At 43.3% G+C, this 24640-nt stretch overlaps 1 protein-coding gene and 1 pseudogene across 2 annotated transcripts; both read left to right on the forward strand.

Moving 5' to 3' along the window:
- Nucleotides 1-4526: 4526 nt before the first annotated feature.
- CBR1 (carbonyl reductase 1) lies at nt 4527-10707 on the forward strand. The gene is made up of 3 exons (XM_081027381.1): nt 4527-4951; nt 5502-5609; nt 10022-10707. Exons 1-3 carry the CDS (start codon nt 4663-4665, stop codon nt 10456-10458), a joined length of 834 nt encoding a protein of 277 aa, XP_080883507.1. The 5' UTR covers nt 4527-4662; the 3' UTR covers nt 10459-10707.
- Nucleotides 10708-12887: 2180 nt separating this feature from the next.
- Nucleotides 12888-16570, forward strand: LOC308510330 (carbonyl reductase [NADPH] 1-like; annotated as a pseudogene). Its single transcript has 3 exons — nt 12888-13036; nt 15749-15770; nt 16163-16570. The product of its transcript is annotated as a carbonyl reductase [NADPH] 1-like (transcript).
- The last annotated feature ends 8070 nt before the right edge of the window (nt 16571-24640 follow it).

Here is a 24640-nt window from a genome sequence, read left to right on the forward strand (position 1 = left end):
CTTCCAAAAGTGCGGAAAATAACTTTACAGTGGAGAAATGCGGCGGGCACTGCCTTGGCCAGGTGGTGGCGAATGATGGTGAGAGCATGCCTGGGATATAGGAGTGGTACCTCACCTCTGTGGGATTCGTTCCCAAAACCCCGTAACCCCAGTTCTTCCTTGACAGAAACATCAGAAACACCTGATCAGTACTCCTAAAAGGTCTTAAAGGTCATGAAAAACAAAGTAAACTCGGAGAAACTGTCATAAACCAGACAAAACTAAGAAGTGACAAATATAATGTGATAGTCTGAAGGGAATTCTGGAATAGGAAAAGGATATTAGGGGGGGAAGTAGTAAAACCCAAATAAAGTGTGGACTTAGTTAATACTGTTGTTCCAGTGTTAGTTTCTTAGTTGTGACAAATGTACTACCTTAGTAAGATGTTAATAATAAGAGAAATAGTTATACTAGAAATACTTTGCAACTATTCTAAAATTAACTTTATTGAAAAGAAAAGGGGGCTGGAACTAGACGGTTCCAGATTTGGACCTATGATTCAGTGATGTCATCAAAGACCAAAGCTCTTTCTTTTTCCACAATACCATCATTAAGGAGTTGGCTATTCACCTTTTAGTTTGTTTCTTCGTGGTCTCAAGATAGTTGCTACAGCTCCAGTCATCACATTCTCACACATACCGTGTTTCCTCGAAAATAAGACCTAGCCGGACAATCAGCTCTAATGCGTCTTTTGGAGCAAACATTAATATAAGACCCGGTCTTATTTTGCTATAATATAAGACCGGGTCTTAGATAATAGAAGACAGGATCTTATATTAATTTTTGCTCCAAAAAATGCATTAGAACTGATTGTGCAGCTAGGTCTTACTTTGGTGGAAACACGGTATATATTCAAGACAGGAAGAAAAGGGACAGATGAAATGGGTATTTTACTTTTATGAGGAAGGAAGGAAGGTAATATATACTCCCATTTTCTAGATAGGAATTGACAAAGATGCTCTCCTTGACCAAACGCAAGCCAGGCTCTTCCAAGCCTTCGTCTCAAAGAAGCCTCAGCCTTCAGCACAAATGATTTCATCCACAACACTTCCCCTCATTGAAAGACTTAAATAAACACTAACATAGTTTCTAACAGCTCAAGGCCCCGTCCCTAGGATAACTCTAGCCCCCCTTAAAGAGCTCAAGGCTGCCCCCAAAATTTACTATTTGTTCTAGCCAGCAACACTTGATGACAGCCCTTTTACCACCCTTTCTTAGAGTATTTACTAAAAAGGCTTAAAATGTGAGAATCCTTCCTCCGAGCATTTGAGATGTGTGTGAATCTCCAACAACTCTGGAGTGTCTTTCTCAAGGACCTGAAAGCTATTCCTTTGAAATGGAATCCCCAGGAAGGATAGGGCCTCTGTGGCTTAGTCTCCAGGTAGCCCACAACCAACGAATCAGCATTTACACTGACTAACCCTTTGGAATTTTTCACTTCCCTGACTATTAAAGGCCCTCCAATCCCCCTCCCTCATTCTCTCTTTAAAATGCCCAATCACCTCTGTGCAAACCCAAGCTGAGTTCAGGTCATCCTGGGCCCTCTTCCCAATTACAATAGTATATTACTGAGTAAAATCTGTCCTTACCACTTTAAGGACTATCTGGCTGTATCTTTGACAGAATTAAGTAAATTGCTGGGAGTTACCTCACAACTAAACAGCTCAGCCACAGTTTGAGTCCCAAAATCCAAAGTCCATGTTCTGTCTACTCCTGTAGGAAGGCTTACTGAACACACTAAACAAGCATAAAGTGTAAGAAGAAAGGCCAGTGTCAAGAAGATTTCTGTGAGCGTAAATAATCATGGGCAAGGAAAGACTCTGAGAGCTTAATAACTTAGGACTTAACCATACTGTTCTTCAGCACCTTTTATTTTGAAGATACCACGGAACTATACTTTAGGACAAATAAAATAACTGCTTCGAACCAGTGGGTAGTAAAGATGTGAGTTTATTCCACAAGTTAATAGATGTGATGTGATAAAATTCTTTCTCCATATAGCAGCCAGAATGATCTCAAACTTGACTCTCACAACTTAAGGAGTACCTTCCAAGTTAGCCATTAGCAGTAATAACAGATCTGAGCCTTCCACCTTTATTCTTTGGTTTTATTTCACAAATTGTTCACAACCCAGAGGAGTGCTCTGTATAGGGAGGGGTGAGGGGTTCAAACACACCACCAGAATCAACACCCCAATTTGACAGGAGAAAAATACAGAAAATCACCCAAGTAGATCTTAATTCACTGGCTTTAAATTAGCATGCTTTTCAGAACAAATTTTCAAAAAGTTTCCCATAATCAAATCTGTCAGTCCTCCCCTTGTGATTCTTTCCCCATTCCAAGGCTTACAAAGTCCTTTTCCCTTACTGAAAAATATTAATTTTACTTATATTTTCTTATACTGGTTTTATGGTTTCATCTATAAAACCACAAATTTAAAAAGTGAGAAAACAGGTTTTTCTCTCTCTTTAGAAATTAATTGGTGTACGTTGTAAGGTATCTCTCTTTTTTTTTTTCTTTCTTATCATTACTCTCCCCAGTACCGTTTTTTGGAATAATTCTTTCTTTCCCCCATTCATTGTTAATGCCACTTATATGCTAAATTCTTATTACTACATGATATTTTTATATATTATATTTTCTGGAGCATCCTACCCCATTGACATGCCAATTCTTGTGTTGGTACTAGCACTGAAATGATAAACAAATCAGGCTGAAAAATCATGATTCGGGACTCTCTTAGAATTTTCATTTTGCAATAGCAGGCACCTCACCATGCCCAAAGTTCCCTGCACATCATGTGGCCCTCTTAGTGAATTTAATCCATCCTCCTTCCTTCTAACACTGGCTCACCCCAGGTATAGAAGAAAGTAACTAATGGTGTGGAGAGAGGCCAGCAAGTGACAGACCAAGCATATACTTGGATAAGGGAGAAAAATTCAAAACAAAGCTCTTAAACTACGCTGTGGGAAAAACAAAATCTTAAAGGTTACATACTGTAAGACTCTATTTATGTAACATTTTGAAACAGTAAAATTTTAGAAATGGAGAACAGATTAGTGGTTGTTAGGAGATAGAGTTGGTGATGGGGGGGGCAAGAGAGACATGTTTGGTTATAAAAGAGCAACAGGAGACATGCTTGTGCTGATGGAAATGTTTTATGTCTTGACTATAGTGGTGGATATACAAACCTACACATGGTAAAATTGTCTAGATCTAAATACATACAAATACACACACGCACACGTACAAATGAAACTGAGGAAATCTGAATATGATTGGTGGATGGATTGTTTGGATGTCAGTTTCCTGACTAATATTGTACCATAATTTTGCAAAACTGTTACCATTTGGGAAAACTGGGTGAAATGTACGAATCTCTGTATTATTTCTTACTACCTGAATGGAAACTACCATTATCTCAATAAAAGCCTTAGTCAAAAAAAGCAAAGGTCTTTCCCTGATTATTAGTTTTGGGTTTTTGCAGCTGATTGGAAACTTACCTTCCAATTGCAGTGTAATTGGACGCTACTTAAAAAATCGTTTTCAACAGAGCTTTCTACTGTGATGGAAATACCGTATATCTGCACTGTCCAAACCAGCAGCCACTCACATACGTGACTGTTGGGCACTGGAAAGGTGGCTAGTGCAACTAAAGAACTGAATTTGAAATTGTACTATTTTGATTAAATTGACATTTAAGTGGCTGGCTTCTACCAAAAGAGACAGCACAGAAATGAAATGAGTATAGTCATATAGTCATATAGTCTTCTCTGCTGTAAGCTCTAAATAGTAAGGAAGAAAATTCCTTTCCCATCACTGAACAAATTGATGAACTTTCTGAGGATCCAGTTCCTCATTTTAAAATGGATGCATCCCGACACGTTATTTTGAGTGTGAGAAAGGGCTGCCAAGCCCCCTTGCACCTGTACCCTGGAAGACCTGGACATAAGTAACTTCATAACCTGACAAGTGTCTAGGGATGGTTTACTAAATATTACCCACTGTTATGTGAAAACCAGCCGAGGATAAGTCGGTGGTTTTGCCTTCACATGCTTCGGGGAGGAATCCACACACACACTTGATCTCTGGCCATGTTCTCCCCAGCTGACTCCTCAACCCCAGTTCCGAAGACTTCAATTCCAGCGATTTTCTTTTTAAAACACCAGTGGGGGAAACGTCTGTACAAATGCCCCATTTCTGCAAGCGCGACTGTGAATGTTTGGTTAGGGGAATACGAGGGAAAACCCTTGGAGAACCTAGGATGAGGGTTAGGATTAGGGTTCGGTGTAAACGTATCAAGTCACGTGACGGCTCAAACGGGTCTCTGCTGACCGGCGGGCAGCCGCCTGCAACAGCCTCAGTCCTCGGCGGACCCGTTCTGCGTACCCCCCATCGCCCTTCCCCGCACCCTGCGCGGCGGGGGCAGTTTCCCGGGAAGCTCCGCCCCGCGTGGGGGTGGGACCTGCGCCTGCGCGCTCGGCAGCACCGCCCCGGGAGTGCGCCACGCTTTCGCGCACCTTGCGCCCTCTAAAGGCGCGCGGGCCCCCCCAACCTCGCACAGGCGCCTCGGGGCTCCGCGGCGTTCGGTACCACCCCTGGTCCGCTGTCCCCCACCCGGCCATGTCGTCCTGCAGCCGCGTGGCGCTGGTGACCGGAGCCAACAAGGGCATCGGCTTCGCCATCGCACGGGAACTGTGCCGGCAGTTCTCGGGGGACGTGGTGCTCACGGCGCGGGACGCGGCGCGGGGCCGGGCGGCCGTGCAGCAGCTGCAGGCCGAGGGCCTGAGCCCGCGCTTCCACCAGCTGGACATCGACGACCTGCAGAGCATCCGCGCCCTGCGCGACTTCCTGCGCAAGGAGTACGGGGGCCTGGACGTGCTGGTCAACAACGCGGGCATCGCCTTCAAGAGTAAGGGGCTGGTCTCAGGGGAGCAGCAGCCCCGAGCACCTCCAGCCACGGTGGGCTGGACCTGTCGGGGAATCACCGCGATGGGGCTTCTCGCGCCTATGGAGTGCAGAATGCCTCCCGAGGGAAGTAGAGATAGGGGACAGAGTCCCACTAGATCAGAGTACCAGGGTAATGGGGACTGTTTCCTAGCCAAGTGACCTTCGTTTCCTTGGCTTGGACTCCTCGGGATCTTTTCCAGGTTGTCAGAGTTTTGAGTTTGGACTTCAGGGCACTTGGGTGAATTTTGAATGGATTATTAAATAAGAACATTGCACAGACTGGTTCACAGAGATCCCATTGTTCACCCTTCACCCAGCCTTCCCAAATGGTACATCTTACAACACTACAGAACATCATCAAAAGAGGAATTGTCATTGCCACAATACTATTAACTAGACGCCAATTTTATACAAAATTCACCAGATTTCACGTGCACTATTTTTTTTATATCATATGGAATTTTACCACATGGCTACTATTTAGTAACTCTATTCTCTTTCTTTCCTGAAAGCTAATGATCCCACACCGTTTCATATTCAAGCAGAAGTGACGATGAAAACAAACTTTTTTGGTACCCGAGATGTCTGCACGGAGCTACTGCCTCTCATGAAACCCCAAGGTGAGTGATGAGGAGCCCAGCTGTGGTGTTTCTGGCCTGATCTGGCCCTGCCTCCCCTGGTCTCATCTACAGGCCCTGCCACCTCTCCCTGCTCAGTTGCACTGGCCTCCTGGATGTGTCTCCACTGGGCCAGCTGCCTTTCGCCCTCAGGACTCTACACATTTGTCCAGCGGTCATCCGTGCTCTCTGTCCCGCTGGTCTTTGCACAAGCAGCCCTTTCTTCTCCTTCAGGTCTTTGCTCAGGAGGCTCCTCAGAGACCAGTAACTGCTGGTGCCCCTCACGTTGGAGTTCCCTGAGGATCCCATGAGGGGCCCTCCCCCGCCCTCTCCCTGTCCTGAGTGATCTGACTACCACCAGTTCATCAGGCCCCCTAAAATCTTTTTCCGCGTCTGATCACGTGGATTTTTTTTTTAGTCTACTGATATAGTGTAAATTCTAGATGCTAAACCAACCATACATCTGGGATAAATATTATTTGGTCTTTATAAGTTCAAAAGGCCCCCAAGCCCACTCTCAAGTGCCGTAATCACTAAGGACTCAGAACTCAGCGAATCTGTCATATTCAAAATTACAGTATATTATAGGAAATATAGACTGAGTCAAATCAGTGGGAAAAGTCTCATAGGATAGGGTCCAGGAAAACCAGGCCTGGAGCCTCCAGTTGTCCTCTCCCAGTGGAGTCCTACAGACAGCACGGATTTCTCCCAGCAACCATGTGTGTACTGCCAGCCAGGAAAGCTCAGCCAAGCCATGTGTGGTGTTTTTGTTGGGGGTTGTTCTCATAGATGTGGCCCACTGACCTCTTGGCTAACCTTACTCTCCAGCCCCTCCAGAGCTCCAGCTGATACCAGGTAACATCACCACAGTCACATTGTTAACACAGATTATGGAGGCTGAACCAAGACCCCCAAGTAGACGATAGTATTACCAGACAGGATATTCAAGACTTTAAAGCAGACCTGGGCCAAGGGCCAAAACTTTCTTTGGCCAAACAGAATCCTTTACTTTCACAGGCCACGCCCTGGACCTCCGCCAAGGCTTTCTTCCAGCAAAAGGACGGTTGAGCACATTTCAGTACAGAATTTATATAATAGATACAGAAGTAGGACCAGAAATACGCCTAACATTTGGAGTAGCCAGTGCGGGGGGTAAGGAGAGATTTAAAGGAACAGATAACCCACCCTATATGGCCATTACATACTTTTGTATGTTTTGGTGCTCATTTGATTTTCCCCTTAATCAGCTGCTGCTTATTCTTTATTTAGCATGGAACTATTTGTGCAGAACTATTTAGTATTCTTAAGAAATTAACTGAGAAATGCCAAAATTTAAGTTTATTTGAGGGAAAACTATTTGAATTGGGAAGCTCCAAAGTGAGAGTGGTTAGGAACGCTCCCCTGGCAGGTGTTTGGGAAGAGACTATTATAGAGAAAAGGCGGAAGCAAAGTAAGGAAATTATTGGTTGGCTTATACCTAAGGCTATTGATTCACTCCCTGTTAGTAAAACAATGTGTATCTTGAGAAGTGGACAGTTTTTTGCATGGCTGATACATATTAGAGTGGCATATTGGTCATTTTTTCATATTCCTGTTTTAATATTTCCTTGAACCCTTTTCCTTACCACTTAGAATATTTATTATATACTCATGGACAGAGTACTTTTGACTCACATAGATTATCATCATATCACTCTTGTGCATACATATGGAGGAAAAAGCAAAATTTTATTCCTAAAACTTTGCCACATTCAGAGTCTGACTCACGAATACCATTTTTAACCTAGTTGTCAAGTTCGTGTACTTTGGGGAAATTTAACGGTGAATTACTAGAAAAAGGACCATGCTCTTGGATGTTCCAGCAATGCCAGTTGCTATTAAATTTTCTAACTGCTTACTCTCAGTGGCTGTCCTTAGCTTGTCTCACAACAGAAACATTTCACAGACTGGTGACTGGCCCGCTTGGAGTGGCTGGGTAAGAGAAGTGGAAAGGTCGTGTGGTCGGTGTGAGTGGAGCGGGTGAGAGGAAGGGATGGTGAGGATAGGAGGGGATTGTGCAGGCTTTTTTAAGGACTTGCTTATACTCTGAAATGGAGAACTAATAGATGATTTTTAATTGAATTTACATACAATAAAATGCACCCATTTTAGTGTTCAAATTGGTGAGCTTTGGCCATTTTGTACAGTCATGTAATAACCACAACTAAGCTGAGAACATTCCATCACCCCGCAAAGCTCCCTTTGTGCTCCTCTGTACTCTCTTTTCCTCCCATCACTAACTTTGCAACCACTGACCGGCCTGCTGTCACTAGAGTTGTGCCCTGTCTAGAATGCTTTTGACATCCGTCTCTATTGTGTACCAGCAGTTTGTTCGGTAAGTGGATAGGCATTTGGGTTCTTTGCAATTTCGGGCTGTTATGAATAAAATGGCTATGAACATTCCAGTTGTTTCAGTTCATAACCATTTCATATGACCGTATCTCCCAGAGCCATGCCACTCAGGTTCGCAGGCTCCCATTCAACCTTGTCAGGTCCCAAACACAGGAGTGTTCTTGGCAGCACATGGCGTCACCCTTTCAGGCGACCGGTCGCATTGAGCTAAGAGACGATATCATCTCTTACTCTGAGCCTCCAGAGACACCACCGTAATATTGGATCCCTTTTGTTGCATAACTCATTTATTCATTCCTTTACCCTCAGCTACCATTCTGACTTCTCCCCATTGATATTGATTTTTACCCAAACTTTTTCACCTATCAAAGGGACATGAAGTTCAGCCACTGTGCTAACCCTGACTGGCCGCAAGGATACTGGTCTAACCGGTGCCTTCCCTTTGGTCCACTCCCATTCGTACAGGATGAGCTGCAGCACAGGTCCAGACCTGTGCAGCTCTGTTTGCTGCCACTCCAATTTGGGGTAAAGATACAGTTCACTCTATAGGCGCTTAGGAATTCTGACCTGAGGGTTTAAAACCGTAATTACAGTTTCTTGCTTAGGAAGTATCCCTGCTTCCTGTATCCACAGTTGCAGCTCTGGTCCTGGGGCCACTGTATCAGGTCAGATAGGAAAACAAAGTTGAGGTGATATGGGGGAGAATTGTGCCATCACCCCAACATCCTCCCGAGCCCCTCTTCTCCTGGCTCCCCAAGAAGCAGAAATCTATCCAGTAGGGAATCTTCTTGGCCCCCCTCATGTTGAGTGTGAGTACATGCTCATGTATCTGTGTAAGCCAGCCCTTCACACCTTTATCTCGTCATGCTTGAGACAGCCAGTGTTTCCACTGCCTGTTCCAGTTCCCTACCAATCTGCTGCCCTGAGGATAAGGTAAAGCTTTGGTGCAGTGTCTTCTGAGCCAGTCTTGTTCTACTGCTGGAACACGTGCACTGACTTCCGGGTGTGCATTGCCTGTCCAGGCATCGTGTGTCGTCTTTTCCCAGCCTAAAACCTTCAACCCGACTTGCCAGCTTTGCAGGGCTTGCCTCTCAGGAAATCTCCCCTATAACCATCTGTAGTCTTTGTCTCTTGCTGGTAGATAGAATGGCCCTTGGCATTTTGTGCCTCAGAGGGTACAAGAGTCCTATGTCCACAATTATCCCACCTCTGCATCGCTGCAGCTCCCGTGCACTTAGGGACCCAGATGGTCACTTGAGACAAACATACCAACATATCCATTGGCTGGTTACCAAGTCCTGGAAGTGGCCCTTCTGATGGGCATAAGCATGTCCTGCATTAATTTCCTCCCTAAATTCCCCTATGACTTGCATTGGGCCGCAGCTCATGTGGGCATCCCTTTAATAGGCCATTTTCCACTGCCCACTCGTTGATTATATTGTCATGCCATTAGTTAGTGCTCCCAAGTTGATAAAACCCAAATATAGAGAAAATAGCGTTTAATTCATCCCACTGAACTGATTGGTTTTTACGTTCCTCAATCCGGGCAACCTTCCAAACCACACACTCTCCGTTCACCTTGGAACTGCCATCCACAAACCAATGAGCTCTTTATTGGTCAGTAGACATCTATCGATGGAGCACTATACAAGGACTGTAAGGCCTCAGGTGGTCCCCAAAATGGGGACCTTAGGGGAAAAGAGGCTCCCTACTCCTGAGTGCAATGAGTCTCGCCTTACATTCCCTTTCCCGTGCTCCCATATAAACCATTTGCATTTTCTCATGGGACTTCTGGGCACTGCCCTCCCGTGAGACCATTCCTCTGACATCCTCTGAGACATTATGGGCATGACAGCTTTCAAGCCTGTTTCATGTCCTTCACTCAGAGGCAGTCTTCATTAATGCTCATAGCAAACTGGTATTTGTTACTCAAAGGGAAATTTCCTGGTCCAAAATCCCAGCAAATTGGACATTCATTATTCTTGCATGCGCCTTCCTACATAACGATTTCTGTTGCATTTTAGGCAGAGTGGTGAATGTGTCTAGCAGCGTGAGTCTCAGAGCTCTTAAAAACTGCAATCCAGAACTACAGCAGAAGTTTAGAAATGAGGCCATCAGCGAGGAGGAGCTGGTAGGGCTCATGAACAAGTTCGTGGAAGACACGAGGAATGGAATACACCAGAAGGAGGGCTGGCCTAATACCGCATATGGAGTGACAAAGATTGGTGTCACGGTCCTGTCCAGAATCCATGCCAGGAATCTGAGAGAGCAGAGGAGAGGGGACAAGATCCTCCTGAATGCCTGCTGTCCAGGCTGGGTGAGAACCGACATGGCGGGACCCAAAGCCACCAAGAGCCCAGAAGAAGGAGCAGAGACCCCTGTGTACTTGGCCCTTTTGCCCTCAGATGCTGAGGGGCCTCACGGTCAGTTCGTTATGGAGAAAAAAGTTGAGCAGTGGTGACCTCCATTCATAGCTTCATTAATGGGTCCCATGATGTTATCTGTCCTTAATTGACCAAAAGAATACTTACCCCGTTAAAAATATCCCTATTCAAAAAATATGTATATATTTCTATCACTAACTCACTTTGACTTGGCTACTAATTCTGTGAGTCTTGTTAATTCTTTTGTGATGTAGGGGGAGAAAAAGTGGCATGGATGACAGTAATTACTGAAAATCAGTAGATGAATAAATGGTTCTTTCTACAGATTCATCGTGTAGATTATTTACATGCTGAACCTGCTCAGGAATCTAATAGACCTAAAAGTTAGGTCAAGAGAAGGGACAGTATAACCCAAGGGTGGACAAACATAGAAAGAGCCAGACCGTAAATATTTTCAGCTTTGTAGGCTACACAGTCTGTTGGAATTACTCAGGTCTGCTGTTGGAGCATTAAAGTTAACACACACAATAACCAATGAGCGGGGCGGGGTTTGGCCTGTCAGCTTTAGTTTACCAGCCTCTAGTATAACAACAACATTGTGACGGAAAGACATCTGGTCTGTTCTCCTTAAATGCCACACACGGGTGGGGAAAAATTGCCAAGTGTGAAATGTGAGTAGGCACTTGTATGAAAGACGTCCGTCAGATAATCTGAGACCTTGGGGCAAACGGATTATGGATTGGGTATCAGTGGACACGAGAATTATTGTCTAGTCTCTTCAATGTGAATGTGTTATTTATGTAGGAATGAAGTGTCATTAGGTCTGCAGCGTTAACAGTCAGCAAAATATATACGGAAGATGAACACATAACTACAGTAAAACAGTCTTAACATTGGACCTAGTTCGATGGATATATGGGTGTTCACTGTACTATTCTTTCAGCTTTCGTGTTTGAAAGCATTCAAGACAAACATCTCGAAACAAAAAGCCCTGGCTCTGCTACCTTATTGCATGACCTTGAGCAAAATGCTACATCATACTGTACCAGTTTCCTCCACTGTACAAGGGTTGCTGTGAAGGTTAAATGTACTGATATACACGTACACAAACATGTTGAAATCACAGTGGAGGTTCTGAGTGTCCTCTGGTGAGTCCCTGTAAGTGAGGCCAGCACCACCCACTGCAGAGACGAGAAGCTTCTTAGAGCTGCAACACCAAGCCTGGCGCCCAATGTGCCTCGGGGACAGTCTTCTGCGTCCCTTCCCAGAAGCGCTCCATGTTGTAAAGGTGCCACTGCTGCCGTGATTATTTTCTCTCTTCAGTGATTTAGAGGCTGACAATGAAAAATGATAACCCTTGAAAGCAAAGGCAGGGCCCTTATTTTAAAAGTATGTGTCCTTTATAAGTTCCGCCCTTCGCCCTTCAACAAGGCTCTCAATTTCCTTCCTGTTAGAATTTGTTTTTTAAACTCTCACCAGAGGAATATCAATGTCTTAAGACAATAGCGTCTCAGCTGCTGGTTTGGAAATGTATGCTGGGATCACAAAGCTCTTTTGTCCCTTAATACCTTAAAAATGACACCTAATTATATACTCATATGTCACCTATTAACTGCAACCTAGGACAAAACCAAAATGTAGGCCCTTAGCAAACAGATTATGTAAAGGTTAAATAAACGCCTACGCTGTCAATTTATTGTGTGTCAATTTATTGACACACAGTAAGAGCTTCATAAACTTTCCCTCCACTTGGGGGCACACTGGGAATGACGGGGAGGAACCTAAGTAATCACAGGACTTATTTTTCTTAATCACAGGACCTATTTGTCTTAATTTCTCTTAAGAAACCAAGGGAATCTATATCCTCAGAAGAAGTTACCCTGTCTAAATATTTCACTGCATTTTAGGAAAAAGCAACCATCCTCATCTGCAGTGGATGGTGGGCCCAAGGCCAGGATAACCACTCCGCACAACTCTTTCACCTTTTAGGGTTCTCCCAAAACAGTTTCTTCAGTTCAACTGTCATCAATCTCAAATTCCCAATTGATCACCATCAACCAGTGTTGCTTTGGGGGAAGCACACCTCACCCCTCTCCATTGCTTGGCTCAGAGGTGGGATCAAAAGAGGGGTGTGTTCTGTTTTGGCCCAAAGTACATCACAGAAGGGGCAGACTGGGAACGAGGGCATTAGTAAACTTTCTGGAACATTCATCCCCTCCTTGGAGGGAGGAAGGGAGGCAGGCTATTTCGTCCAGAAGTCACAGCCCTGGAGCCCAGAACTCCATTTCGTGTGGTTTCTCTGATTGTCCTGGCCACCACAGTGCACAATACCCCCACCCCCACCCCCACTTTGCATGCTTCACCCAGCCTCCCCGAATGGTTTCATCTTACAACACCCTACAGCATGAACAAGCCATGACTTTGACATTGGCACAATACTGTTAACTAAACCCAGACATTACTTTCAATTCACCAGATTTCACATGCACCATTTTTATATCATCATATGGAATTTTACCACATAGCTACTCCTCCCCTGAAAGATGGTGATCCCACACCGTTTCATATTCAAGCAGAAGTGACGATGAAAACAAACTTTTTTGGTACCCGAGATGTCTGCACGGAGCTACTGCCTCTCATGAAGCCCCAAGGTGAGTGACGGACGAGGAACCCAGCTGTGGTGTTTCTGGCCTGATCTGGCCCTGCCTCCTCTGGTCTCATCTATAGGCCCTGCCACCTCTCCCTGCTCAGCTGCACTGGCCTCCTGGATGTGTCTCCACTGGGCCAGCTGCCCTTCGCCCTCAGGACTCTTTACACACTTCTCCAGGGTCATCTGTGCTCTCTGTCCCGCAGGTCTTTGCACAAGCGGCCCTTTCTTCTCCTTCAGGTCTTTGTTCAGGAGGCTCCTCAGGGACCAGTAACTGCTGGTGCCCCTCACGTTGGAGTTCCCTGAGAATCCCATGCGGAGCCCTCTCCCTTCCTCTCCCTGTCACTGAGTGATCTGACTCAGACTTGTGGAGCCTTCACTACCACCAGTTCATCAGGACCCTAAAAATCTGTCACCCACCTAGAACATTCCCGGAGCTCCAGATACACATTTTGTTCTCCTGCCTCTCCACCTCCTGATGTCCTCCATTCCCTTAAATTTCTTCTTCTAAAGCAAACATTTCCAGAGGACACTTGTCAAATTACCTTGGTCACTGACCCCACCATCCACCCACCCACCCACCAGGTCGCCATGCTTTGCCCCTTTATTATCACTTACCAGATCCTAAGAGGTTTTCTACTGCATTTTTCCAAAGCCTTTTCCTACATCTCAGCTCTCCAATAGGCCGTCAGCTATCTCTGGAGAACTGCAAACCCTCCGAGGGACCTGCCTTCTTGAGTGTCTATGATTCTGGGCATTTTCTGTACTCTTTGCATGCTCCTTGCCCTCGTGAAAGTCCTGCAGGAGAAAAGCCGAGCCACTGGCAAAGCTTGTAGGAATTTCTGTACTCTGTACTGTTTCACTCCAGGCCCATGTTAACTACCCTTCAACATGCTCAGTGTTCTGATAAAACAAACTATTATTTCTTTGGTTTAAACCGTTGTAATAATTAACTGATAACCTAAAAATAAAAGGCCAAAGTGACAGGCAACACACATTTTCTTGAGATCCAAAGGAATAGCTATTCAGGAGGCACTGAATCAGGCAGAAACCCAAATAGTGTTCTGATTAGGAGGCAATACTAAGGGTATTGATGGGAAAGGAAAGGGGAACAATTACATCAATAGAAGGAAGGCATTTCTATTGGTGCAGCTAGCTAACCTAGTGACGCCAATTCTGAACAATGCCTTTAATTTTCAATCCAGTAGTCATCATACCTGCTTTCTTGTTATCTTTGCAAACAGTTCTTTGGGACACAGTGTTGCCTTAGGCCCAGTCCAAAGGCTATTTTGCATTGTTCTAACATTCCAAAGGTTTGAGGAGTAAGACACAAGGCAGTTCCTCTAGGATCGCAGATCCAGCTTCACTTTAAAGTGATTCCATTTATGCTATTTTTCTTACAAGAAAACCTCTAGCTGTCACCTCAATAAATTTAAAAAAAAATTTTTTTAATTTTAGTTGACATGCAATTTTATACTAGTTTTAAGTGTGCAACATAGTGATTTGATATTTTTATACATTACAAAATGATCACCGTGTTAAGTCTAGTTACCATATGTCACCATAAAAAGTTATTAAAATATTATTGATTATAAAAAAAAAAAAGAAAGAAAACCTCTAGCTTTCTCTGGCAAACTTGCTGACTTATATGATTTAGTTTTTGTCTCCAATGAAGCTATCAATCTCCTGCTAATTACTTTTTACCACAACTTCCACTGTTTTCCAGAATGCTCTTAGGGTTGAACTTTCCTACTTTGTGTCAAATAAAACCACAACCTTTTGGAAGAGCTCAGACCTCTGTGTTCTTCTGTCCCTCCTCTTTCCCCTGAGCAGAATCTCTGAGCCGCAGATCTGAAGGTAGGGGTGGGGATAGTGGCATATTTCTCTTTGAGTGACACTTCTGCTTTGAGAGTTGGGGGCAGAGGCAGTCGTCTCTGGTTTTATCAGCTTGCCTCTCTTTGTGTGATACTTCTGCCTTACAAACAAGCTGAGGCAAGGGAAAACTAGAACCCAGTCTTCTCAGCATGCCCAGAACAAGGCAGAGCCTTTGTCCCACAAGCGAGGGCTGAGTGGAAGAAGGAAGCCCTCACCTCTTGGATACCCTTTCCAGGAACTGAACCTCTCTGCAACAAGTAGCTTGGGCAGGATGAGAAATGTTGGTGTCCTATACATCTTGGGAAGATACCATAAACCTTGGGGGAGAGGGAGGCCTGTGATCTCTGATGCACCCTCCTGGAGCGGAGTTTCCATTGCACTGGGATGGGAAAGTGGGAAGGAGCGAGCTGGTCATGGTTTAAATACCACAGACTCTTTGTTCTTTCTGAGAGATACTAGATTTTCCAGAATAAATGTTTCTTCATTTATTGTATGTGCCTTCAGGACCATTTCCATGCATTTTAAATAGTTGGGGTTTTTAAATAATTTTCATTAGTTGCTCTGGGTATTGGGCTCACAGAACTTTTCTCATTGTCTTTCCTTATTTATTAATTTTAAGGGAAATATTTCATTCCTGTAATTTTAAAGAATGACCAGATTCTTTCAATCCAACATTAGAAATAAAAGAGTATTACTTATAATATTAAAACAAGTAAAGCCCAATGTATACCAAAAATACATTCTGTTCCTTCCCTCACGGCCTCCTACAAGGTAAGTGCTGTCCCAAATATCACCATTCTTGTGTGCGCCTTCCTACGTAACGATTTCTGTTGCATTTTAGGCAGAGTGGTGAATGTGTCTAGCAGGGTGAGTCTCAGAGCTCTTAAAAGCTGAAGCCCAGGGGCCGGCCTGGTGGCTCAGGTGGTTGGAGCTCTGTGCTCCTAACTCTGAAGGCTACCGGTTTGATTCCCACATGGGCCAGTGGGCTCTCAACCACAAGGTTGCTGGTTCAAATCCTCGAAACCCGCAAGGGATGGTGGGCTGTGCCCCCTGCAACTAGTAACGGCAACTGGACCTGGAGCTGAGCTGTGCCCTCCACAATTAAGACTGAAAAGACAACAACTTGAAGCTGAACAGCACCCTCCACAACTACAATTGAAAGGACAACAACTTGACTTGGAAAAAAAGGCCTGGAAGTACACACTGTTCCCCAATACAGTCCTGTTCCCCTTCCTCAATGAAATCTCAAAAAACAAAACAAACAAACAAAAAAAAAACCCTGCAGCCCAGAACTACAGCAGAAATTTAGAAATGAGGCCATCAGCGAGGAGGAGCTGGTGGGGCTCATGAACAAGTTCGTGGAAGACACGAGGAATGGAATACACCAGAAGGAGGGCTGGCCTAATTCCGCACATGGGGTGACAAAGATTGGTGTCACGATCCTGTCCAGAATCCATGCCAGGAACCTGAGAGAGCAGAGGAGAGGGGACAAGATCCTCCTGAATGCCTGCTGTCTAGGCTGAGTGAGAACCGACATGGCGGGACCCAAAGCCACCAAGAGCCCAGAAGAAGGAGCAGAGACCCCTGTGTACTTGGCCCTTTTGCCCCCAGATGCTGAGGGGCCTCACGGTCAGTTTGTTATGGACAAAAAAGTTGAGCAGTGGTGAGCTTCACTCATAGGCTCCATTCATGGGTCCCATTTTGTACCTGCCCTGATTTGATCAAAAGTATATTTAACATGGTCAAAAATATCCCTACCAAGTATTTACTTTGAGTTGGCTTCCAATTCTATGAAGTCTTTTGTAATTTGTTATTTTTGTGTAGTCCTCTGTGAAATTCTACTGGGGAACAAATGTGTAAGTGCCGATAACAATGAATAAAAATCAATAGATGAATAAACAGTCCTTTGATTTTCTGTCGTTAGAAACTATGTGTTGGTATAATTTTTGGCATTTATCCTGCTTGGTGTTCTCTAGCTTCCTGAACCTGTACTATGGTGTTTGACATTTTGGGAAAATTGTTTCAAATATTTTTTCTGTTTCTTTTTCTCGTTCTTTTCCTTCTGGTATTCCCATTATGCGTATTTTACATGTTTAATGTTGTTCTACCATTCTTGGATATTCTGTTCTGGGTTTTGTGGGGGGTTTTCTTCAGTCTTTTTTTCCCTTTGCTTTTCAGTTTTTTAGGTTTCTATTGAGATATCTTCAAGGTCAGAGAGTCTTTCCTCAGCCGTGTCAGTGTACTAAGAAGCCCATCAAGGCACTCTTCATTCCTGATGCAGCATTTCTTTTCGGTTTAGTCTTAGAGTTTTCATCTCTTCACTTACATTGCCCATTGTTCTTGCATGCTGTCTACATTGTCTATTAAAGCCCTTAGTATATTTATCATAGTTGTTTTAAATTCCTGGTCTGATAATTCTAACATCCCTGCCATATCTGCGCCTAGTTCTGATGCTTGCTCTGTCTCTTCAAACTTTTCTTTTAGTATGTCTTTCAATTTTTTTTTTGATGAGCAGATGTGATGTACTGGGTAAAACAATAGTTATAAATAATCTTTCAGTAATGTGGTGGTAAGGTGTGGGAGATGGGGGTCTGTTCTGTAGTCCTAGGTTAGGTCTCAGTCTTTATGAGCCTCTTTCTCTGGACTGTGAGTTTCACACGTGCTTCTCAGTCTCCCTCCCCACGAGATGTGACAGGATGGCTACAGTGGGCTGGAGTTGGGTATTTCCTTTCTCTCGTGTGGAAAGCTAGAGGGGGCTGGGATTGGGGATTTCCATTCCTTAAGGTTAGTCTCTGGTAAAAGCCCAACAGGTCAGGCTCTGCTTAAATAGTGTCACCTGATTTCAAAATATATCCTTTTCTCCTCCACCTGCCAGAATGACAAGGGAATTTTTCCATTGACATTCACTGTGAGAACCTGGTAGAGCTCCAGGAGGTAAAACTCACAAAAGTGTGGGGGCCCCTGAATGGCTGGGTCCCCCTGGAGTTTTTGTAGCTCAGATTTGTCCACACTGAGCCACCAGCAATTCCCCACTTACAGTTCAGGTTTCCCTAACTCTGCATGAGTTCCCTTGGAGGTGTCAATTTATAGAGTTCTGCTCCAGTAAATTGTTTCTCCATATTCGCCTGTCAGTCTCTCCAATTGGGGGGCGGGGGACAGAAGTTTGCCCTGTGACCTCACTTCTATTACAAATCTAAAACGAGTTTTTATTTTTTTCAGGGGTTTCTTTTTTCTTTTTTTTTTTTTTCACCTTTTAACTTGTTAAAATGGTGTGGCCACTTTTAAGCTTCATACATGCCGGACTAGAAACTGGAACTCCTCCAACCAGGCCATTTGAGAAACTGTCTTTTCTGTTGCATCATTGGGACTACTGTTCTGGTTGTTCACATAAACAATGAGTAAATACCTCCCCCAGGTAGAGTGCCCAAATAATCATAGGTGTTCTCATTTTGGAGCTCACATCCAAGTTGGAATTCCTATCCTTGGTGATTTACAGATTTGGGTCTATGTATACAGACAAGCCTCAGAATGCTATTTCTAATGTGCATGAGGTGTTAGTCTGGGGAAAATAGGACAAGAGAAGGCTACTACAAAGGAAATAGTGTCTGGTATGTGCACATGGAGATATAGAAAAAAGGCATTCTTTAGGACACAAGGTCAGAACCACAACTTGCATTAGCTGGCTTGCTTATTCGGATCTCTGTAGTCCAAAAATAGAGTGAAGAGACATCTACAACCCATAAAGGTTGTTGATCTCACATTTGGAGTCATCGAGGACCTGGTCAACAGACTGTAATACTTGTTTCTTTTTCTGGGAGAGAGGGACAGTAACAAAGTCACAGATTCATATAAAGTCATCTGTCCGTGTAGGCGTAAGAGGAAAAACCACTGGCTGGAATTCAGTAAGGTCTCATTTGGTGTGACTGGACCTGCCCAATGGTTCACAAGGGTCTGGCCATGAATGACATGCACAGCAGTTAGTAAGAGTGAAGGTAGTGGCTTATGGTGTGGGACAATCTAAGAACGGAACTACAATGACAAACTACAATTGTTGTTCTGGCCTAACAATTATAATAAGGAAGGAAGAAAAGAGAAAAAGAGATATTTTGCATAGATGACAACCAGGAGCTTACAGAAAATGAGACTGATTATAAGTAAACAGATAAGAAACCAAAACAGAAATCAAAGGAGAGAGTCTCTTACTGAGGACTTAGTCAATCCATAAAGAAGGTGTCACAATCTCAGAAACCTTTGGTACCCATTGGTGGAATATCTCTCTAAACTAAGAAATCCTCTCAACTGTCATTTTGTGAGGGGGTTAGGATAAATTTGGACAGTATTAATCAGGAAGGAGTATTTTTCCCTTCTTAGATAGATCATGCCATAAATAATAGATGCTGCTACGGCAAAATTGTGACTTTCTTTGAAACTTTATATCCCTTTCCTATTAAGCATAGGATAGTATAACACCTGTCTAACAAAGACAGCAATAATGCCTAACATTTGGAGGAGCCAATGTGAGTTAAAGGTACCTTTGAAAATAAACAATCCAGGGTGGCCAGATAGCTCAGTAGGTTAGACCATGTGTTCTGAACAACAAAGTTGCCGATTCAATTCTTGCATGGGATGGTGGGCTGTGCCCACCCCACCCTCCGCAACTAGATTGAAAACAGCAACTGGACTTGGGCTGAGCTGCGCCCTCCACAACTAAGACTGACGGACAACAACTTGACTTGGAGCTGATGGATCCTGGGAAAAACACACTGTTTCTCAATAAAGTCCTAGAAAAACACACTGTCAAAAAAATAAATAACAATAAATTAAAAAAAAATAATCCATCCTTTATAGGCATTACAAACATTTTTATATTTTTGCACTAATTTGCTTCTCCTCACTTGACCAACTGCTGTTTGTACCTTACGATAAACTTGTACAGACGTATTCAGCATAGGAATTAGGTAAAGGTTTGCAAAATCCAATTCTTCCTTAGGCCAGTCTTATCCATTGGTATTAATCCTGAGAAAGTTTTAACCTAATTTCCCACTATATTTGATCATCAATATCAGAATTATCATAACTTATTTTCATAAGATAATTGAATCTACCCAACAACACCAGTGTTACAACATGTCACAATATGGTCATGGTACAATTCGATTCCATTACAGAACAAATACGTAAGAATTACAGAAGTACTTGCTATGCTTTCCCAACAGGATTTGACCTTGCCTATATACTAGAGATTATTACACACAGGCATCATTTTAACTGGCCATGATTTGGTTAGTTCTGGTTCAAAGTCAGTTGGGAACGAAGCCAATCATCCTGTCTCAGTTTGTAGGCTTGTATTGAGACTGGTTTCCCTTGTGTATTGCTATATAGCAGGGCTCACCTCCCTTCTATGAAGGGGACATAGATGGTATTCTGTACAGTTTCTGTAGCTAACTGTACTATAGAATATGTCCTTTTATGATCTTTTCTCAGGGTAAAAGGAAGACAAATTTCATTGATGTACATTACAAGTGCCCCCAGAGAACTACTGAAAGTTGGTAGGTTCATAAGATTCCCAGAGATGGGCTTCTTGAGCCTCTTTCAGCAGCTAGGAGAGGGCCACTTTGGCCTACATCTGTATTAAGATAGTCAAGAAACACTGTTAGGTCATGGTACAAGCCCTTTTTCAATGCTGTGTTCTAGCATTACCCAGCACTCCTTGCTTAGTCAGCCTGACCCTCTTCATTAAAGCCTTATCATCTTTCGAGGCGGACACCATACCTTGCTTTCCTTCTAGAAGAAAAGGCCTTCTAACGTACTTATCTCTGTAGAAGCCAGGAGTAGAGATGGTGTTATCTAGGAAAGATCTGTAGAGGACTCTCTTTTCCAATGGCAGGAATTCCCACGACATATATAGGAGACACACAGGTTTTTGACAATGTTGTATCAGCATAAACATTGTCAGCTTGGACTGAAAGGGACAGAGACAGGACAAAATTAAAAAGGCTACCTGACACCCCAGATTTTATAATCATGAAACAGGCTAATAAAACTATTCAGCTGAAAACATATGCTACTCTTTACAAAAGAGAAAGGATGACTCTGAGGGCAGAGTCTTAGGCCCAGAGGCTGAAACCACAGGCATGGACGTGAAAGCCATGTTCACAGTGCAGAGACAGAGGACTGAGCAGGGTCAGTGGAAGCAGCGGCCTCAGAAGGCAGAGTCTCAAGCAACAGGGGGATTACTCTCAAAATTTAATGGAATTTTCCCTGTTGGATTTCAAAATTGCTTGGGACAAGTGCCTCTTTTCTATCTTCCATTTTCTCCCTTCTGGAATAGAAATGTCGGTAACTGTACCTATCCTATACCTGTCCCACCATTATACATTGGAAACAGATAATTTGTTTTCTACAGGTCCATAAATGGAGACAAGTTTTGTTGCAGAATGGATCCTACTCTGTCTTACTCATACCTGATTTACATAGATTTGGGACTTTTTTTTTTTGCTTTCTGTTGAAATGGCCATTATAAAGATAGCGATATATTCAATAAAAGAACAGCTTCAAGTGAAAGGAAATGTTCTGACTCAACACCATCCCACGTAGGTGGCCCTTATTAAAATCATGGTGCTTACCATTCCTTCAAGCCAAGTATCAGGACTGACTCAAAGAGGGCAACGTAGCAAATGTCAGAAAGTGCCTCTGAAACTGGAAAAAAATGTGTCAGGAAAGATCGGGATGAAGATGGATAGAGAAAGATCTCCAGGGCTCTAGTGCCGGAAGATCTCAAAATGAACCCTGGGAGATCTTTACAGGAAGTTGGCTATTGCACTTGATCAGTGTTGGTGAGAAATCTTTACTAAAGCTACTGAGGGTTTTTCTGGTGCATGCCTCATCTGTTACCAAAAGAATGCTGGGGAAACTGTAAAGGTGGGACATAGACAAAAGCCCAGGCTTTAACACCCCTTGGTGCATTTCCAAATGGACTTTATAGAATTATCACCTTCAATGAATTTTGGATACATTTTGGTCAATGTTTTTTTTATTCTTGAGATTACTAGAGGCCTTTCCTTGCCAAAGTTACAGCTGGTACAATAGCTAAAAGACAGTTTCTTTTTATGTTTCCTACTTTGAATCCCAACCCATCTCTTCACTAATAGAAAAATCTATATCACTAGAATTGTCGTTAAAGAATTCTGCAAAGCCTTGCCACTCAAAAATTTATTGCTTTCTTTTTTCTTTTTTAAAGATTTTTATTGGGGAAGGGGAACAGGACTTTATTGGGGAACAGTGTGTACTTCCAGGACTTTTTCCAAGTCAAGTTGTCCTTTTGATCTTAGTTATGGAGGGCGCAGCTCAGCTCCAGGCCCAGTTGCCATTGTTAGTTGCAGGGTGCGCAGCCCACCATCCCTTGCAGGAGTCAAACCGGCAACCTTGTGGTTGAGAGCCCACTGGCCCATGTGGGAATCGTACCGACAGCCTTCAGCATTAGGAGCACAGAGCTCCAACCGCCTGAGCCACTGGGCCAGCCCCAAGATTTATTGCTTTGACCATCCTCAATCCTGAGGAAAAGTCAAGAGGATAAATTGTATTTCACAATTAAAGCTAGCAAAATACTCTGAAATCCTTGAGCTTCTGTAGACAAAAGGATTGCCAATGACCTTAATGACCAAGAGCTCAACTCCTTGGGTTCATCAACTCATTCTTTATGAGTTGGTAACTGTCCAGACTGTGTGTCTAAGAATATTACCTAAAATCTCAGACTACACCCTGTTACAGGCTTAATACTGCCGGAGCATAATGCAATATACTCAGTCTTATCAACAGGTAGAGGCAGCCTTTCCTCAGCATCCCCCAATCACTACCTATATAACCTCAAACCTGGTGACCTGGTCCTCGAGAAGGGACATCAGAGGAAGGTAGCTCCCATACCTGACAAAAAGGGCTCTTATCAGGTTCTACTGACCATATCATGATGATCATATTACAAAGGATTGATCTTTAAATTCACATCACCCGTTAAGATACAAAGCTACTTTACACCAATGAAATGCCATTTGTACTGGAGATCTCAAACTAAGGATTTATAAGGATTCTTATAAATCCTTCAGAAGCTGACAACCTCAAGATGGGGACTACTAATTTAAGACCTCAAGGCAATGTGAAGGAGACCACTTCCACCCAGGATATTAGAACTGGATTGCAAATGCCTAGAACACTGATTGCCATACATGTCTTCACATGTTTTGCTACTTATTTGCCTAATTATTTTTTTCTTTCTCTGTGATTTAAGGTTCTGGATAGTGAACAGATATTTGTTACCTCCTAACTATGGCACTCATTTGGGCCCCTATTCTTCATACTGTCCTTTATACCTTTAGTCAGTCCATGACTCAAACATATAATACAACCACTGTTGGGTTTGTGACTACTTTCCTTTGAATGATACCCAGTTTCCTTTAGTAATAATCCCTTGTAGTGAATCAGTTGATTTCTGGGTGATAGAACTTAACTCCTGTGTGATTTTAGAGATGGCAAATATTGGAATAAGCCAGACAGTAAAAAATCTAAGACCCTCTATCATGTCACACACACAAAAAAATGGGAATTTTCTCTCTCCATTAAAATGAAACCCAGGTATCTTTCATAGAAATTAGCACTTCAACAAGACTTACAAATAAACCTTGGTAGGAGATTAAGTGGTAAGAAACTAATTATGCAAGTGGAAGATTCCTTTCTTCTACAGACCCTGCAAAAAGTCTCCTTGACTGTGGGTCTCCCTGCTGATCTCTACTGTCTGGTGCTCAACTACACTTGTTGACATGTGTCAAAGCTGTAGGACATAATCAGACAACCTCACAGGGGTATATTGGCCAACAATGGGTCATTAGGTGGCCAGGAAGACTAATACTGGATTTGTTCTTTAAAAAAAAATCCTGTTAGTTACCGTCCACAAATTGGATGGGGACTTACCATTCCAAGAAAAAGTAATCTTTAGACCCCTTAATTCAAGAAAGAGAAAATATAAGCCTTAATTTAAAAGCCCAAATCTTAACCTTTGAGGATCAATTCTGGGCTGCGTTGTTCTGGTCCCAGGCAAACCTATTTGACACTTTATGGAAGGTTCAAAATGTGGTGCAAAAAACTCTACATGCTCTGGTTCAGAGACTAACAGGATAATTGGATAGTGCCACTAAGGCCAAAGAACTCCTTGCCTGAGACATTCACAAGACTGGACAAGCAGTAGGTTAAATAAATGTCAGTCTAGACACATTACTCCCTTCTCAAGGCAGAACATGTGCCATCTTAGAGGAAGAATGCTGCTCTTCCATCCCTACAGTCTTTTCTATAACCTTTAATTGTTAATTAAAGAGGTCTAGAAAACTCAGTCATCAGGATGATGTCCCCATATCTGGCTCTACTGGCCCTTCAAATTGGGAGTGAGATCTGCTTTCTTGGTTTAAATTGGACACACTTGGTTCCTGGCTTAGAAGCAGACTACCAACGCAGTATTTGTCAGTGTTGCAATAATCAACTGTGTGGTTCTTCAGAATCTTAAATATTACTGCACCACGACTGTTATATCATATGATCTTGTTAACAGAAGCAAGAAGATCTAACACCCACTGAAACTCAAGTGACCTCCATCAGGACCACAAGCTTAACCCAGGGTGTCCCTCTAGACGGATTACATGGTCCAGGATGTGGTCTGTCCCACAGATGTGGTTGAAGTATGGCCCAAAACT

Source organism: Rhinolophus hipposideros, assembly GCF_964194185.1.
Source record: "Rhinolophus hipposideros genome assembly, chromosome: 2".
Classification (NCBI taxonomy): Eukaryota; Metazoa; Chordata; class Mammalia; order Chiroptera; family Rhinolophidae; genus Rhinolophus; species Rhinolophus hipposideros.

Bases quoted from the DNA above. Each gene is read 5' to 3' on its own strand.
- CBR1 (XM_081027381.1), top strand. From the start codon at position 4,663: ATGTCGTCCTGCAGCCGCGTGGCGCTGGTGACCGGAGCCAACAAGGGC. The intron at 4,952-5,501 runs GTAAGGGGCTGG...CTTTCCTGAAAG, and splicing joins CGCGGGCATCGCCTTCAAGA to CTAATGATCCCACACCGTTT. The intron at 5,610-10,021 runs GTGAGTGATGAG...GTTGCATTTTAG, and splicing joins GCCTCTCATGAAACCCCAAG to GCAGAGTGGTGAATGTGTCT.